This window comes from Podarcis cretensis (genome assembly GCF_951804945.1).
Source record: "Podarcis cretensis genome assembly, chromosome: 5".
NCBI classification, from domain to species: Eukaryota; Metazoa; Chordata; class Lepidosauria; order Squamata; family Lacertidae; genus Podarcis; species Podarcis cretensis.
The window spans coordinates 7,043,139-7,059,695 of record NC_137174.1 but is presented as its reverse complement, the minus strand read 5'-3'; the positions used below and the strand labels follow the sequence as shown (position 1 = coordinate 7,059,695).

The 16,557-nt window shown below is 47.3% G+C and overlaps 1 protein-coding gene across 1 annotated transcript in view; it reads left to right on the top strand.

Annotated features, from left to right (window-relative positions):
* The first annotated feature begins 2,544 nt into the window (after positions 1-2,544).
* The window catches only part of CD9 (CD9 molecule), a 29,963-nt gene continuing 15,950 nt past the window's right edge, over positions 2,545-16,557 (top strand). Inside the window, exon 1 of the mRNA XM_079975500.1 lies at positions 2,545-2,703. Within this exon, the coding sequence (XP_079831626.1) occupies positions 2,638-2,703 (66 nt within the window). The 5' untranslated portion in view covers positions 2,545-2,637. The remainder of the gene's footprint in view (positions 2,704-16,557) is intronic.

Here is a 16,557-nt window from a genome sequence, read left to right as displayed (position 1 = left end):
AAGGTAAACGGTGTTTCTGTGCGCTACTCTGCTTCGCCAGAAGTGGCTTAGTCACACAACCCGGAAGCTGTACACCAGTTCCCTCAGCCAATAAAGCGAGATGAGCGCCGCAACCCCAGAGTCATCCACGACTGGACCTAATGGTCAGGAGTCCCTTTACCTTTACCTATATCTCCTAATACTGTAAAAAAAAAATCTTTTTTTTTACTTCTTACATTGGACATTTTGTTGCGTAAATGACGTTGGAAATCAATAAAAATATTATATAAAAATAAAACTTTGTATTCAAATAATACACTGCCCACTTTTTATGCCCTTTAAGAACAAATGTGCTGAGGGGTGTGTGGGTGTGGCAGCGCCCCCAATCTAAGGCTTTGACCTGGATTAAAGCCAAGTCCCCCCCCCCCCTGCGTTCCAATTCAGTGGTAAGGAACAAGTTTTCCAGGGGGGGAGGGGCAGGACAAGTGGAAGCGCAGAGAGAGCCTTTTAAAAGAGGGTCGGGCAGATTTATGGAGGATGGGCTATGGATGGCTACTGGCTATAATCGCTATGTACCCTCTTCCCATCTTGGAGGCATACATTCAGTGCTTTTTTTTCTAAAAAATAAAAATATGTTCAGGGATACTCTCATTTTCCTACTCTTGTGAATTCTTATAAATTATAGATTCACAAAATGTTTAGGGGTATGCGTACCCCCCCCAAAAGCCCTGCATATATTATTCTGAATATCAGTTGCTATTACACTCGTGTCTTGCTTGTGGGCTACCCATAGTTAGCCAATGTAAGGATGCTGGACTAGGTGGTTATTGGATGAGATTCAGCAGGACTCATTTCCATGCTCTGATCTGTGTACCTTAGGATTGAAAACATTTGTGTTCATGCACACACAAAATGCCAAGTCTCATAAAGAAGGCTGATTGCCAAAGAATTGATGCTTTTGAATTCTGGTGCTGGAGGAGACTCTTGAGAGTCCCATGGACTGCAAGAAGATCAAACCTCTCCATTCTGAAGGAAATTAGCCCTGGGTGCTCACTGGAAGGACAGATCCTGAAGCTGAGACTCCAACACTTTGGCCACCTCATGAGACGAGAAGACTCCCTGGAAAAGACCCTGATGTTGGGAAAGATGGAGGGCACAAGGAGAAGGGGACGACAGAGGATGAGATGGTTGGACAGTGTTCTCGAAGCTACCAGCATGAGTTTGACCGAACTGCGGGAGGCAGTGGAAGACAGGAGTGCCTGGCGTGCTCTGGACCATTGGGTCACAAAGAGTCGGACACCACTAAACGACTAAACAACAACATTTCCATGCTCTGATCTGTGTACCTTAGGACTGAAAACATTTGTGTTCATACAAAATGCCAAGTCTAAGGGCCCATCCACGCTTCCTTCTGTGTTGTGTTTCTAAGCATAGGGATGGGGTTCCCAGCTCCACATCTGAGTGGTTTCTTTCTCTTTTCAGCAGCTTTTCCTGGGGAAATCTGCGTTTTAGCCCTGGATCTGAGCAAACGGGAGCTGGGGTTTCTGCGGACTGTTGTTTGCTCCGATTCAGCCGGGATTCACCTGGAAATCCCAGACCTGTGCCTAGGAAGTGTGGATAAAGGTAAAGGTAAAGGTACCCCTGCCCGTACGGGCCAGTCTTGACAGACTCTGGGGTTGTGCGCCCATCTCACTTAAGAGGCCAGGGGCCAGCGCTGTCCGGAGACACTTCCGGGTCACGTGGCCAGCGTGACATCGCTGCTCTGGCCAGAGCCAGAGCCAGAGCCGCACACGGAAACGCCGTTTACCTTCCCGCTGGTAAGCGGTCCCTATTTATCTACTTGCACCCGGAGGCGCTTTCGAACTGCTAGGTTGGCAGGCACTGGGACCGAGCAGCGGGAGCGCACCCCGCCGCAGGGATTCGAACCGCCGACCTTTCGATCGGCAAGCCCTAGGCGCTGAGGCTTTAACCCACAGCGCCACCTGCGTCCCAGGAAGTGTGGATAAGGAAGGAAAAAGCACCACCTCCTAAGCGTTTCTGTGTTTGGGGCTGCCGTTCAAAGAGAACGAGGGTGGAGCGCAAAACAAGAGGAGGAAAGAATCCCTTCCGCTTGTTTCGCTTTGCCTCCACCGAGTTTCAGGCGGCAAGATCTTTAGGGCAAGGGCCTGCCCTCTTTTGTTGTGTAAAGCAAAAAGTGATGACGCCGGGCAAGTCATAATGCCAAACAAGCTGGGCGAAAAACAAGAAGCAATTCCGGCAACTCGGCAAGCTTTCGGGGTCCACCGGACTCTTCGCTGGAAAGCAGGCGCGCCCCGGCGGGGTGGGTGGGCGCGCCAGGGCAGGGCGGCGACTCTCCCCGCTCGCCGGCGACTGTGACTCAGCCCCAGGGAAGCCCGGCGCTTCTTTCCGCCCCAACCTGCAAGGCTGCGCCGCCGCCGGCGAGGGGGCGGCGTCGCTGGGCAGCTCCAGGAAGGGCGTCGGCGAGGCGGGCGCAGCGCTGGAGGAGGAGGAGGAGGAGGAGGCGGCGCGCAGCGGCAGGGCGAGGCCGCCAGGTCGGAGCAAGGAGAAAGCGGGGCGGGCAGACGGAGCCGCGTCGTCCAGCAACGCCGAGCAGCTCAAGTCGCCCCGGAGCGAAACGCGCCCGTCTAACCCTCCAAGATGCCCGTCAAGGGAGGCACCAAGTGCATCAAGTACTTGCTCTTCACCTTCAACTTCTTCTTCTGGGTAAGTTGGCGCGTCGTCGGAGAGGCAGCTCGCCAGGGCGCACAGACTTGGCAGCGCTTCCACTCTCCTCGCCCGGGGCTTCGTGGCCCCCCAACAAGTTGCGAGGCTTTGGGGGGGGGCCGTTTCGTTGCTTTCCCGAGACCTGAGACGACCCCCCCCCCCTCCCCGGCACGTGTTGCGGAGCTCCGTGTAGCCACGGCCGGCCGGAGCTGAGCTTCCCTTGCGGGCCAGGTGTGGCGCGTCCCGGCCAGACCGGGGCTCCCTAACCTCTCCGAGGCCGCGCCTTTGTTTGGGCTGGGTGCGGTTAATTAAAGGGACTTAGGACCCCTCGCGCAGTTTAGCCGCCCGCTCCCACCCCCCCAAAAAAACTTTGCGGCAAGGCAAGTAGTGGAAACATAGGAGCCGACTCCTAAGGGCCGGGGTCCCTTTCCTCTTTTAAACAGTATTTGATAGGGCTGCCCCCCCCCAAGTGAATGGCACTGCCATTCAAAACTTTGTTCCAGTAGCACCTTAAAGACCAACTAAGTTAGTTCTTGGTATGAGCTTTCGTGTGCATGCACACTTCTTCAGATACCTGAAGAAGTGTGCATGCACACGAAAGCTCATACCAAGAACTAACTTAGTTGGTCTTTAAGGTGCTGCTGGAAGGAATTTTTTTATTTTGTTTTGACTATGGCAGACCAACACGGCTACCTATCTGTAATTCAAAGCTTTGGTGCGTGATTGATTATGCAGGGTGGGGCTTACCTGCACCCCCCTAATATTTTATTCAAGTTGGCCCCCCTGGGCAGGGAGACGCCCGGGGAGTTGCGGGGTGATGCTTGCTTGGTGCTGCCTCCAGTCGCCGGGCAAGCGCTCCATAAACAGGCCCTTGGGAGTTTAGGGACCTTGGCTTCCTCCCCCGGGAAGTGTCTCCTGGCAGGCCCTGAAGCTGAGGCCGAGCGGGGAGTGGCAACCCAGCGCCGGGATCGGGGGAGCGGAGGGAGATAGCACACCTGCCCAGGTGCAGGGTTTCAGCTGGCAGCTTGTGCATAAAAGATAACCTACCCCTGGGCAGCTGCAGAGTGTATTTCCCTTTCGGCTGGGAAACCACAGAGAACATCTTGGGAGCTAGTGGGAAGAGTTCCAGAGAGCTGGCAATTGGTGGAGAGTTTATAATTAAGTTTATCCCCCACACAAGAGAGGTGTGAGTTATCAGGACTCATGGTAAGAGGAGTGGTCTGCGCCACTGATGAATCTGGCAGAGCACGTGGTTTCTTGGCACAACCCCCCCCCCCATCATGTACCTTGAGGGCTTCTCTGCTGTTTCCTCTGCTGGGAGGGTCACTGATCAGTGGCGGGGGGGGGGGGGAGCTGCCTCAATTTGTGCCCCCTCCAGTGTCATACTGTAGCTCTCACAGTCGATTTGAGCTGAGGAATCTCTAGGATTCAAGTCTGAAACTGTTTTTCACTCCCAGGAGCTCCGTTCTAAGAACATAAACACAGACCTGGCCCGGAAGCATTGCTAAACCCAAGCTCTCTGGCTTAGTGGGACCTCCCGGGAGGGGAGATCGCAGCCGCTTGGCTCCTTCTCTGGCTTGTGTCTGCTCTGAGCTAAGCCACCATTTGGCTTGGTGTGTGCTTGGAGCCTGAATCCAGGCTCGTAGCTTGCCCTTGCTCCGTGAGCTGTTCTTGGGTTCACAGCTTGCGGTTTTTCTGGAGGCAAACCATAGTCCTGGGTTCAGACAACACTTGAAGGCAAGCCATGACTTGGCTCACAGTAGCTGGAGGGCCTCTCCAGGAGCCCCCACATTTGCTTGTTTTCACTAAGCCAGGATTTGTCACGACGACATGTAACACTAGGAGCCCTGATCATGCACAGAGGGCATTTCATGTAAAAAGGTATAACCACAGGGCACCCAGATTAGAATAGCTTCTGGGAAAGACGGTGCAGTTTTTAAGTTGTAACTTGAAAGGCCCTTTCCAGTACATACTTGCAAGATCTTCAGTAGCCAGAAAAATAATTGGATGTACAGTGGTACTTCGGTTTGAAACCGTTTTGGATTACAACCCATTTTTTTTTTATTACAATCCTTTTTTTTTTTTTTGGAGGCCCCATTGCCTTGGGTTACAACCTGTTTTGGTTTACAACCGGACCTCTGGAATGGATTATGATTGTAAACCAAGGTACCACTGTAGCTGCTTTCCATATCATTGACTGAAGTTCTCTTAATAGGTTACAGGAGACTCCTGGAAGGTTTTCCAAATTGTTGCGCTCTTTGTAAAGAAGGTACATTCTGAAGGTGCTTCCTTAGGAATGGTATCATTTCCCTGCTTTCTGTTCTAGATGGCAGAATGAGTTGTAGACCAGCCTTCCCCAATCTGGTGTCCTCCAGACTGAAACTCCCATCATCTCAACCAGCAGGACCAATGGTCAGGGATTATGGGAGAGCCTCAGGCTGGGGGGAGGTATTTCAATCCGTGTTTGAGTTACATACTTCTTCTGCCCTAGTGCCATCTTTTATCTTGGCTTTATCTGGAATCTGTCTCTTTGAAATAAATAAAGTCCTCCACAGGAGTTAAGGTTGGTGTAATCCAATACTCTGCTTCCCCCATCAGTGTTGCTTGCTTGAAATTGCCTACCTGTGAAAAGCGCCTCATGCCAAAATGCATTTATTCAAATATGCGAAACTCTCCCAAAGGGCCTTCAAAGGCTGGTGTAGCATAATGACTAATAATGAACCAGGAACAACCCCCCTCCCCTTCAGATCTTGCCTTTCGCTTTGAACTTATTAGGTGGCCTCAGTCCACTTATCTAGAGTATGGGGAATAACAATAAAACTGGAATGCATCTAGCTGGTACATGTGAATCAAGTCCCCATGAACACCAGAAAGTGCTATACAAATGTTAATTCACAGTGATGCAAAGCTGATAGAGTCCCATAGGAGTACTGTGCCATCGCAGCTTGTGAAGTGACTTGGTATTCAGTAAGTTCCAGAGCAGGTCTGAGACTGAAATGGCGAAGGAGCCAAACTGCTGATAGTGGATTTTAGCAAGGGCCCTGTGTTTCAGGCTGTGGTGAAGTGGGGGCTTCTGAGAAAGCTTAGCTGAGTAATTGGCCTGTTTCTCCAAGAATTATCGTGCCCACGAGGAGACTAAAATTCAATACTTTCTGCCTGCCTCCCCCACCATTGTGCAACTTCAGGTCTAACCTGCTTGGGAGGTTGTTGCAGTATTGCATATGTGTAAAGGGATTTTCCAGTACAAGGAATTTCCCTTCAGGTGGAAACAGGAGAACATCGAAGTGGGCATGGATGCCATACAAGTTCAGAGTGTGTGCAGGTATATTTATGTATATTGCACTTCTCTCCCCCCCCACCCCCATTGCAACAAAGCACCTTTCTGCAGTGATGCAGAAGATTGAAAGTCAGTGGGTGACATCTGGTGACTCCTCCATAGGGCAATCTTCGGATGAACGGTATTCTAGAAATATCATATCCCAAAATGTTCTCAGTTGGGTTTTGTTGTCCTGCTTTAGTGACGCTATAGCCCCTTCTGATAGCAGCAATGTACAGTGGTACCTTGGGTTACATACGCTTCAGGTTACATATGCTTCAGGTTACAGACTCCGCTAACCCAGAAATAATACCTTGGGTTAAGAACTTTGCTTCAGGATGAGAACATAAATTGTGCTCCGGTGGTGTGGCGACAGCGGGAGGCCCCATTAGCTAAAGTGGTGCTTCAGGTTAAGAACAGTTTCAGGACCTCCAGAACAAATTAAGTACTTAACCCGAGGTACCACTGTAGTCGCATTGAGCAAACACAGAACATCTAAGGAAGCAGAATGATAATCCACTGTTACACTGTCAAGAACTTGTGGCAGAATCTGCAAAGCGCTCTGAAAAACCACCGTCTTAAAGGGGCCCTAATTGTATTTTATTTTTGCAAAAGAGGCCCAATAACAAAATCCGAGTCTGCTCACTGCAGAGCTCAGATATTGGATGTGGGGCTAGGTATGTGGGTGAATGTTCACTCTTGGCTCCTGGATACTTTGTATAAATTGCTGTTAGTGTGTTCTAGCCATGCAGTATCCAAGCTGTGTACCTGCATCTCACAATAAGCAGCTGAAGAGAAGTGCTGGCAGCTAATGCTCTTCGGAGGTCTCTGTGGCAGAGAAGGTGTTCTGGAGCACTTCAAACCAGGGCTCTCTTACCCATAGAGGCTAGTGGTGCCGGGGCGCCACGTTCTGGAGGGCGCCAGGAAGAGGCGGAGGCTGGACGTGGCGCCTCCCAGCATCAGCTCACTGCCCTTGCCCTTGCCCGCCTCCGCCATGACGTTCTAAAGCAGCACCGCGCCTGGAGCCTCTGTCTGCCGCGGCCACCACAGCACAAAGCGGCTAGCTGAGCCGGGAGCCGCCGCGTCCAGCCTCCACTTCTTCCCCGACAGAGGAGCCACCCTCCAGCCGCTGCCCGACTCCTCCAGCCCCGCCGGCAGTGCTGTCCTCACTAAAAAGCTCTGAGAAAGGGGGGCGCCGGAGGGAGTTTTTGCACCACGGCGCCGGGTATCTTTAAGACGGCCCTGCTTCAAACATGCTTGACCAGTTTCAAATTGGCTTGTCTGCTGTTGTGGGTTCTGTGTGTGTGTGGCGAGTAGTTGATTGAAGTAGGGAGAGAAATTTCATTTCTCCTTGTTCGGCGTTTTGTTGTTGCCAGGGAGTGGACAGGCTTGTGTTTGCATAGTTCAGATTGTTCTTTGATGCTTATGGTTCGCTTTAGTATGAAGTTTTTTAAGGCAGCTGAAGTCAAAAAGAAAGCACACGATAAGAAAGAAAGAGCGCTGAAAGGCAGCGAGCATCTTAAAAAGCAGTTGAAACATAAAACCAGTTTCAAGAAAGCAACCTGCGGAAGTTCATTGAAATAAGTTTTTGCTGCTCATCTAAAGATAACAATGACAGGACCAGGCAGAGCTCTTTCTTGGGGCCTGTTTCTAAACAGAGCAATCCTATGACTAATTATTATTATTATTATTATTATTATTATTATTATTATTTATTTGTGCCCCGCCCATTTGGCTGGGTTTCCCCAGCCACTCTGGGCAGCTTCCAACAAAGATTAAAAATACATTAAAATGTCATATCCAGTACACGCACATGCACACATGATGGTGCGTTCCAGAGTGGAAGAAAGTGGTGCACAAGGTGTGTTTTGTGGAATCTTGCCTGCTGTTACTGACAGAGGCATTTCTGATAAGCTACCGAGGAACCCCAGGAAGAAGTGGATCTTACTCGGTTCTTGTCTGTGAAAAGTGATGGTGCCGTAAAACCAGACATTCCAGCACAGCTTAAAGAGGTAGCAGGATGGCTTCCTTTTTTTTGCTGCGAAAGCTGCTTCCCAGCAGTCCCTCCCCTGAAGCTGTGAAATGTCTTGGTTGCACAGGAAGGGGGGGGGGGAGGGACTTGGCTTTGAAGGTGCAAAAACTCAAGGAGGTGGCTTGTTTTAAAGTGAAGTTAGAGAAATCTCCACTTGCCTGTATGCATGAATACATATCCTTCCAGCCCCCGCTGCCTCCCCCAAGCAACATAGGATATATTCTAAGATACTTTTAAATTGGGGGGGGGGACCCTCACTTTAATTGAAGAGTTTAGACACCAAAAATGCAAGGAAATGGCAAGGAATCATGGCACAGTAAACACATTTCTCGCCTCACGTGATGTGCTGACTTAGAACTGGGCCTTTGTGCACCCATGCTTTCTGCCACAGTGCTGGCACCCAGTGTTCAGGTGCACCAAAATTTATTGCTATCTGATTTATCATGTTTTGAGCTATGTGTTGTAAGGAAAGCCAAAAAAGTATGCTGTGTAAATTTTATGCACTGTGTAAGTATATCCAGTTCTCCCCCCCCCCTTAAAAAAATGTTTAGGGGTACTCAAGAAAATCTCCATTTTATAATTCAAATCGGGGAAAATAAATACAGTAAATGGACAAAAGTACAAAGAACATGCATTACCTCATATTACACAGAGTCATCATTAACTTTACACTTCTTTGCTGGCTGTGTTGATGAAAAATAGTCAGTAATTTTCCTACTCGTATTGAAATACAGCCCCTCAGTGAGGCCAAACTTGCACTAGTAAAACACCACACATGCACATTCCACACTGCTTCACACATTAAACGCCCGCTTCTGTCTGAGACTCAGAAAATACTGGGAAAGGAAATGAGGCTGCCATTGGGGGTAGCAACGGAACTGACGATTCACCGTGCTAGAGGAGAAACTAAAAATTTTAAGTTTCTTCTCCCGTTAGATTCACAAAATGTTTAGGGGTATGCGTCCTCCTGCATCTCCCCAGAAAAAAAGCAATGAGATATCAAAAGCTTTCGAACAGTGCAAATATTTGAACTAAAATACGTAATTGTGGGGGATAGACAACCATATAATTTTATCTTCAAAGCTTTATTTGGAAATCATTATCGGTTTCAAATAGTTGTAAATCATTTTAAAATAGTATACACACGTCTTACATGGTTCAATGGAATAGTTGTCTTCTTTTAGTAAACTTCTTCATAATTGCTGGTTGCAAAGCTTAAAACTGCAGAGTAATTCTTCCACACATCCAGGGGTGAAACCAAAAAAGCAATGATTCAAGTTTATTCAATTTATCAGAACATTAAGGCTAACCCATTACAAAATATATCCTTTACATGCTTTCCCTTACCATATGCCACTGCGCAATGTTTGGCAGCAGTGCCAGATTTACGTATAAGCTAAACAAGCTATAGCTTAGGGCCCCACTCTCTTAGGGGCCCCCCAAAAAAATTTAAAGGAAAAAACACCTGGATGTACATTTCCAAAATATAAGATTAAAAAACAAATAAAGTAAAACCTACATACAGCAACAGTGTTTTGTGTTGCGTAGGCTCCTATTTGTTATGTGCAAATGGCTTTAGATACCTATTAGGTCCATAAATTACCATATAGCAATAAACTCAACGCAAAAAACAGCGACAATTTGTTGTTGACAAAGGACTGCTGGACATAAAAAGGGTCCTGTTACCTTCAGTAGCTTAGGGCCTCATCAAACCTAAATCTAGCCCTGTTTGGCAATGTGGTGTAGTGGTTAGGTTATTTGAGTAAAACCTGGGAGGCCAGGATTCAAACCCACAGTCGGCCATAAAGCTAGGTCACATACCCTCAGCCTAATGTACCTCATGGGGTTGTTGTGACAATAAAATCCAAAGGAGGAAGAACCATGTACAGTCATACCTTAGGTTACGAATGCGGTGGGTTGCGTGTTTTCGGGTTGCGGACCGCACCGAATCCGGAATTACCGGAACGGGTTACTTCCAGGTTTTGGAGCTCGCGCATGCGCAGAAGCGCAAAATGACGTCATGCGCAGACACACCAAATCACGTCATGCGTGTGCGCAGACGCAGCACTTCAGACTGTGAATGCTGCGGGTTGTGAATGTGCCCCCCACACAGATCATATTCGCAACCCAAGGTATGACTGTACAACCCCTTTTAGCCCCTTGGAAGAAAAGTGGGATATAAAAGTGGGAAGAGACATTTAAACATTTCACAAGTGTGGGAAAGCAGTGCTTCAGTGCAAAAATGTTAAAAGTACTATAAGGCAGCCATTTTTTTTTTTTAAAAAAACCCAACAACCAACTTTACTGAAGTTTGATTCAACAAGAGGTAGAGATCCATGCTAAGCTTCAGAAAGATAGGATGAATAATTTGATTCAGAATGAACAGAAATGCCATACTTTGAGGCACTCTTATTCTTAAAGTAGTGTAATTGTCAGAATCCTAACCAAATTGTCATTTTCTTGCACTCTTGGGTTTCATAAGTGTCTCTTCTCTGTCTCCCAGCAAGTTTCCCACCTACTACATCTTGCAATCTTTACCCCTTTTTTGATGAATTATTTTTATTACAGTCATACCTCGGATTGAAGTAGCTTCAGGTTAAACATTTTCAGGTTGCGCTCCCCGGGGACCGGAAGTAACAGAGCGTGTTACTTCTCGGTTTCACCACATGCGCAGACGCTCAAAATGATGTCATGCGCAGAAGCGGCGATGCCCGGACGCGGGTTGCATTCGCTTCAGGATGTGAACAGGGCTCCGGAACGGATCCCGTTCGCATCCAGAGGTACCACTGTAGTACCATAAATGCAAAATTCAATATAACATTAAAACACACACACAAATACAGCATTTCAGAGGTTTCAGGTGCTCCATTAGTTAAAGGTTCTGATAATTTCACCAGTACTTCTACTTGCAGCTCACATTTTAACTTAATAGTACATTATACATTTATGACAGATGAGCTATGACAAATCTGAAATGCTGTATAAATGTTAAGTGGCATGAGGCTTACCACTTCGTTTCACCCCTAATCTCTTAATTATATTTGTTTGTACAGTATTTCTGTTTTGCTCTCACCCTGTCAGGGTGGAGTACAGCAATGTAAAAACCTTTAAATGCAGATTTTCTTGAGTAGCCATTCATTCATCTCCAGTACATGCACAATACATCTCCAAGAAGGCTGTTTGTAAAGGATTACTGAGTATGTACTGCGAAGTTCATTGAACATGCTGGGGCATGATGCACCCACAGAAGTCCCGGTTGATTTAAGCTTGGGCCCTTGTGATTCAGCAAAACTGGCTGCTACGGAAAGGTGGCTTTGCGTGGTTCTTCCATGTTGAAACCTGTTGTGGTTGTGTCACCGCGAACGCACATAAGCAAAGCATAATCTGCACATGGGACATAGGCGGGTGGTCAGTCTGCTGTCACAAACATCCTGTTTACTGTCTATGTGGAAATAAATGGCTATGAGGTCATGTCTTCCTCTTCTCTTGCACAGAGGACAGCTGCCTCAAGAAATGAGGAAATGCTTGCTTGTAGGATATGGATGTTGTCAGGGGTTCAGGAGCAGAGGCACAGGGAAGAGAGGAGATGGAGAGCGAAGGGGAAGAATCCGAGGGGAGCGTAGGAGAAGAGGACAGTGGACCGAGGGATTCCATGAGCCTCTCCAGCGAATCGGAAGATTCACAGAAGGGGGCGCCAGTGGCCAGGGGTAGGGGGTTCCCAAGGGGAACGCCCCAGGAGCAAGGGGGTAGCGGGGACTCCCAGAGCAGTAGTTGGAAATCAGGACCAGCTTCCCCACGAGAGCAGAGTGGGGGGGAAGAGTCCCAAGGATCGGGGCCAGTGCATTCCCCACCAGGGAGAGAAGATAAGGCAGGGCTGACCACACCTCCATCGGAGAGTCAGACAACGGAGGGGAGGTCAGATCCGGCCAGTATCCCGGAAGAGGGAAGCAGTGACAGAAGTAGTGTAACGGTCAGGAGGAAGGTCACTGGGTTGGCGCGAGAGGCAAGTTCAAATGTACAGGAGCGCGGGACAGCAGAGAATGAGGATTGGGAACCGGGTCCTAAAGCCCGCCGGAGGGAGGGGGAGGAGCTAAGCGACTCAGCGTCGGAAGAGTCCAGAAAGGGGAAAGCCCCAGCGGGCAGGAGGACCCAGAGGAGGAGAGAGCAGCGTAAAAGGTGGAGCAGGGCTAGGATCTTAAACTGGTGTCATAGGGGAGGAGACTCAGACGGTACTTCGCCGGTCTAGGGTTAAGACGTAGAGCTGCGCGCTGCGGCTTTGAAAAGGAAACTGAACCTCAATAAAGACTTTTGTACATAACGACAGCCTCGCGTTGGTCCTCTGTGAGCTGGGACCTAGGGGCAGCTCTGACAGATGTGATTTGTTTTAAACTATAATCTCTACTTCACCAAGAGAATGCCATGCAGTAGACCCTGGACCTCTTGAGAAGTGTAGATCCTGTATAGAATAGTCATGAATATGTCTGCAGTCCGTCTGTTTCTATAAAGCTTGGACCCTAAGAGGCTTGGCTCTGTAGCCCAGCCTACCTCAACCTCAGCCCTCCAGATGTTTTGAGACTACAATTCCCATCATCCCTGACCACTGGTCTTGCTAGCTAGGGGTCATGGGAGTTGTAGGCCAAAAGCATCTGGAGGGCTGAGGTTGAGGAAGCCTGCTGTAGCCTCTAAAAAAGGTAAAGGTACCCCCTGACTGTTAGGTCCAGTCGCGGACAACTCTGGAGTCTATTAGTGTGCTTCAGCACCTGTTTGTCACTACCACTTACCTAAATTAGGTGAGAAATAGAAATGAAGTTGATGTCCACATATTTATTGCATCTCAATCAGTTCCATATATACAGTAATAATAATAATAATAATAATAATAATAATAATAATAATAATAATAATAATTTATTATTTGTACCCCGCCCATCTGGCTGGATTTCCCCAGCCATTCTGGGCGGCTTCCATAGAAACCAAAAATACACTAAAATATCACACATTAAAAACTTCCCTGAACAGGGCTGCCTTAAGATGTCTTCTGAATGTTAGGTAGTTATTTATTGCTTTGACATCTGCTGGAAGGGCGCTCCACAGGGCGGGCGCCACTACCGAGAAGGCCCTCTGCCTGGTTCCCTGTAGCTTTGCTTCTTGCAATGAGGGAACCGCCAGAAGGCCCTCAGCGCTGGACCTCAGCGTCCGGGCAGAATGATGGGGGTGGAGACGCTCCTTCAGGTATATGTTAAAAAGCATAGGTAGCAAGATTAAACCCTACCCTGTACTAAGGAATGGGAGAGTTGTCCTGAAGCACCAGTCTGAAGGCAACTACCATAAAAGCGGCGCTTTTAAATCCCAATGATCAAAATCTAGAAGGGTACTATGATCAGTGGAATGGAAAGCCCTGAAAGGTCTAGGACAGGCATGTCCAAAGTTTGTTTCGGGGGCCTAATCCGGCCCGTTGGTCAGTTTAATCCGGCCCCTGTGGCAGTTTATTTCCTGGGGTAATGGGGTTAAATCCTAAAAAAAAAACCTCAACAACTTCAGCCCTCAAGCTCAAGAACTTCAATCCTAAAAAAAAGGTTGGCCCTTTGGTCGGCCCTCACGGCCCTTCACTTTATCAAATCTGGCCCTCTTTGAGAAAAGTTTGGACACCACTGGTCTAGGAGAACCAACACGCTTCTACTCCTCATCTCTCTCTTGGCATGGGAACTACCACAGGATGAACAGGGCAGTTTCTGTACAAAAAGTAGGTCTAAAACCCAACTGAAATGGATTGAGAAACTAAGTCTCCTCCGAGCTGGGTGTGGGAAATTGAAATTTATCAATTATGAAAGTGCTTGCAGATCAGCAAAGTTGTTTATATGCCGTATATTTACACGGTTTAATACAAAATTGTGGTAAAAATATATTTTCCTTTTTTTTGCCAAATTATGCGTACAACACAATCCTGTACAAGTTTTCTGAACACCAAGTTCAGTTATGTACAAGGTTAGAACTTGCATGGAAAACAATAACATGTCTCTGATGAAAACAGGGACATTTTTTTCTATATTTGTTCTGAATAGGGGCATTTATGCCAAAGATTGTTGCCTGAGCAACATCCCGCCTCCACGAGCCTCAAAGTGATTCTCAGACTGCTGTTTGCATTTTGCAGTAGCCTATCCTGCAGTGTTTATTCTCTGGATTAAATTACACGTTAGAGGAAATCTTCCCCATGCCTTAGTGTCCATGTTTGTTCAGCAGAGACAAGGGATGTCCCGGTTAAGCCTGAAGGGTGATTCTGTCTAGAAAAAGGCTCCCTTTTACAAAGAGCCATTTTACATATGGAAAAGGCAAATAGGTGTCAGTGATTAACAGGGAAATTCATCAAACATCATTTAGCTGTAAAAGTTGCTTAGTGGTGCATACACAGAAAGAATATTACCCAAGTTTCTGGAAATTGCCTAATTAACCTCTAGCAATGTTTGGCTATTTAGGGCAAAATTACACGAGGAGACCAATCTGGAGCTGAGTTTTTATTGCTAAGGGAAAATACCACTTGCCCTATTTAAGTGCAGTGCTAGGGTCTTGGAAGCTGTTGCGTAACTCTTCTTCTGCCCCCCCCCCCAACTTCATTTACAGGATATATTGAGCTATATTGACATTTGCACTCAGATCCCTCTCTGTGAATATTTTGCCCTCATTTCTCTTTCTCAGCTTTAACTGGAAGCTGCCAATTGCCTTTGACTTAGGACCTTAGCCACTGGCTATGGAGGAATCTTCCCTGCTCTAGGATTTGAAAAATATACATTTTTGGGCAGCCCAGGTCTGAAATATATATTTCAAAAGCTCTAGGTGCCATCACCATCTATTTATTTTATAGGTATATGCCAAAATGGCTCCTAAATAGTTTACAACTATGAAATCCATACACAATCATCAAATTACTGTGTGCCCGGATATCCTGGCATAACTCTAATCCAGTCCCGGCCCATTCCTAGGAATTCTGTGGCACCACGTAGTTTTTCTCTCCTTTGTGACTGAAAAGGTTATTTCCACCCTCTGAACATAAATTGCACCATCTATCCTTTGTGAGGCATGGCCAGCTTTTCTCATACTGTGCCAGAAACCAATTCTTCCCCTGCTTAGACTTGCACTGTGGGTGCAAGTTAAGGCTTGGGGTGGCAGGCAGAGCTGCTGTTCTTGGGTTGCTTTTATTCAAGAGTTGCGTGGATGATATCTGCAGAGTCGTGTGGAGTGTTTTCATGCACCATCTACTCTTACGTGCCATCTCTGTTCTGCCTCTTAGGACCATTCTTGAGGTGCCTTGTTTGTTCTAATGTGCGCAGTCTTGCCATCCTGAGGTTGCCGCCTCTTTCCTCGCACTGAGAGTTAACTTACTTTCCCAGGAGTGGATATCGTTTGTCTAAAGTGCACATGGAGTGCCAAAATGCATTCAGCCTTCCATTTCACATGTATGCAGTAGCCGTGTTGAACTGGAAGTGTGATTCTGTATTGAAGGACAATTACGTATGTGTGTTCTTTGGGTTATGTTGTCCTGCTAAATCACAAGAGCTAGAAATTTGCTAAGTTGATACTCATCCTGGCTGCTGCGCCAGCTTGGCTTTGCAAAGAGAGGAAGAAAAGAAGAGGGCTAAGCTACTCCACTCTGGCTCCCCTCTTGTGGCTCCCCTGTGTAGACAGATGCACAAAGTGTGCTGCAGAAGAAGTTCAGATCATATCTTCTGATTCTTGTCTCATCTAAGACCTTAGGCTCCACAACACTGTACCACTTTTTCTCTCTCCTCTCCTACTTCCACCTTAGGTTTTACTGTTTGTAGCCAATGGACATTAAAAAGTAACTTCAAAAGCCAGCAAGGCAGTCCACAGTTCTTCAGAAATGCAGTAATTCTTTGTGATATATCACTGTCTACACCAGGTTAGTTGTAGCCAGAAGCAGTAGGAGAAACGTGTGCTTCAGAAGGGGAGGGTGTTGTCTACAGGGAAGATGTTATCCTGTTTTCCAAGTTGTGGTTAAACACACCAGGAACTTACCCGCCCCACCAAGATAGCTGTGGATCGCTTCTTAAGAATTGTTCGTAATACAATAAAGTGTTGTCAATGAAAACTTCATGCCACAGCACACTGACCTGGTTCAGATGTTACACAGGGGCATGTGAAACCTGGTTCACACTTTCCTTATATTATAGCATTTGTTTTGAACTAAGTTTGTGCTGAGTTTGAATGAAATGACATTCATTCAATGGTTTCAAATGGAAGCAGATGATTCCAGTTTGCAAATGGAAGCAGATGATTCCAGTTTGCAAATGGAAGCAGATGATTCCAGTTTGCAAATGGAAGCAGATGATTCCAGTTTCCTCCTCCTTGTGGCCCTGTGCCCAGATGATTGGGTAGCTCTTAGGAACATGAGGATGTTAGACTAGAATGTTGCCATTGAGCTACTTGATACCTTGCAGCATCTCTTTGTGTTGGTCTGATAGAGCCATCCACTTATCCTAGCAACAGTGAA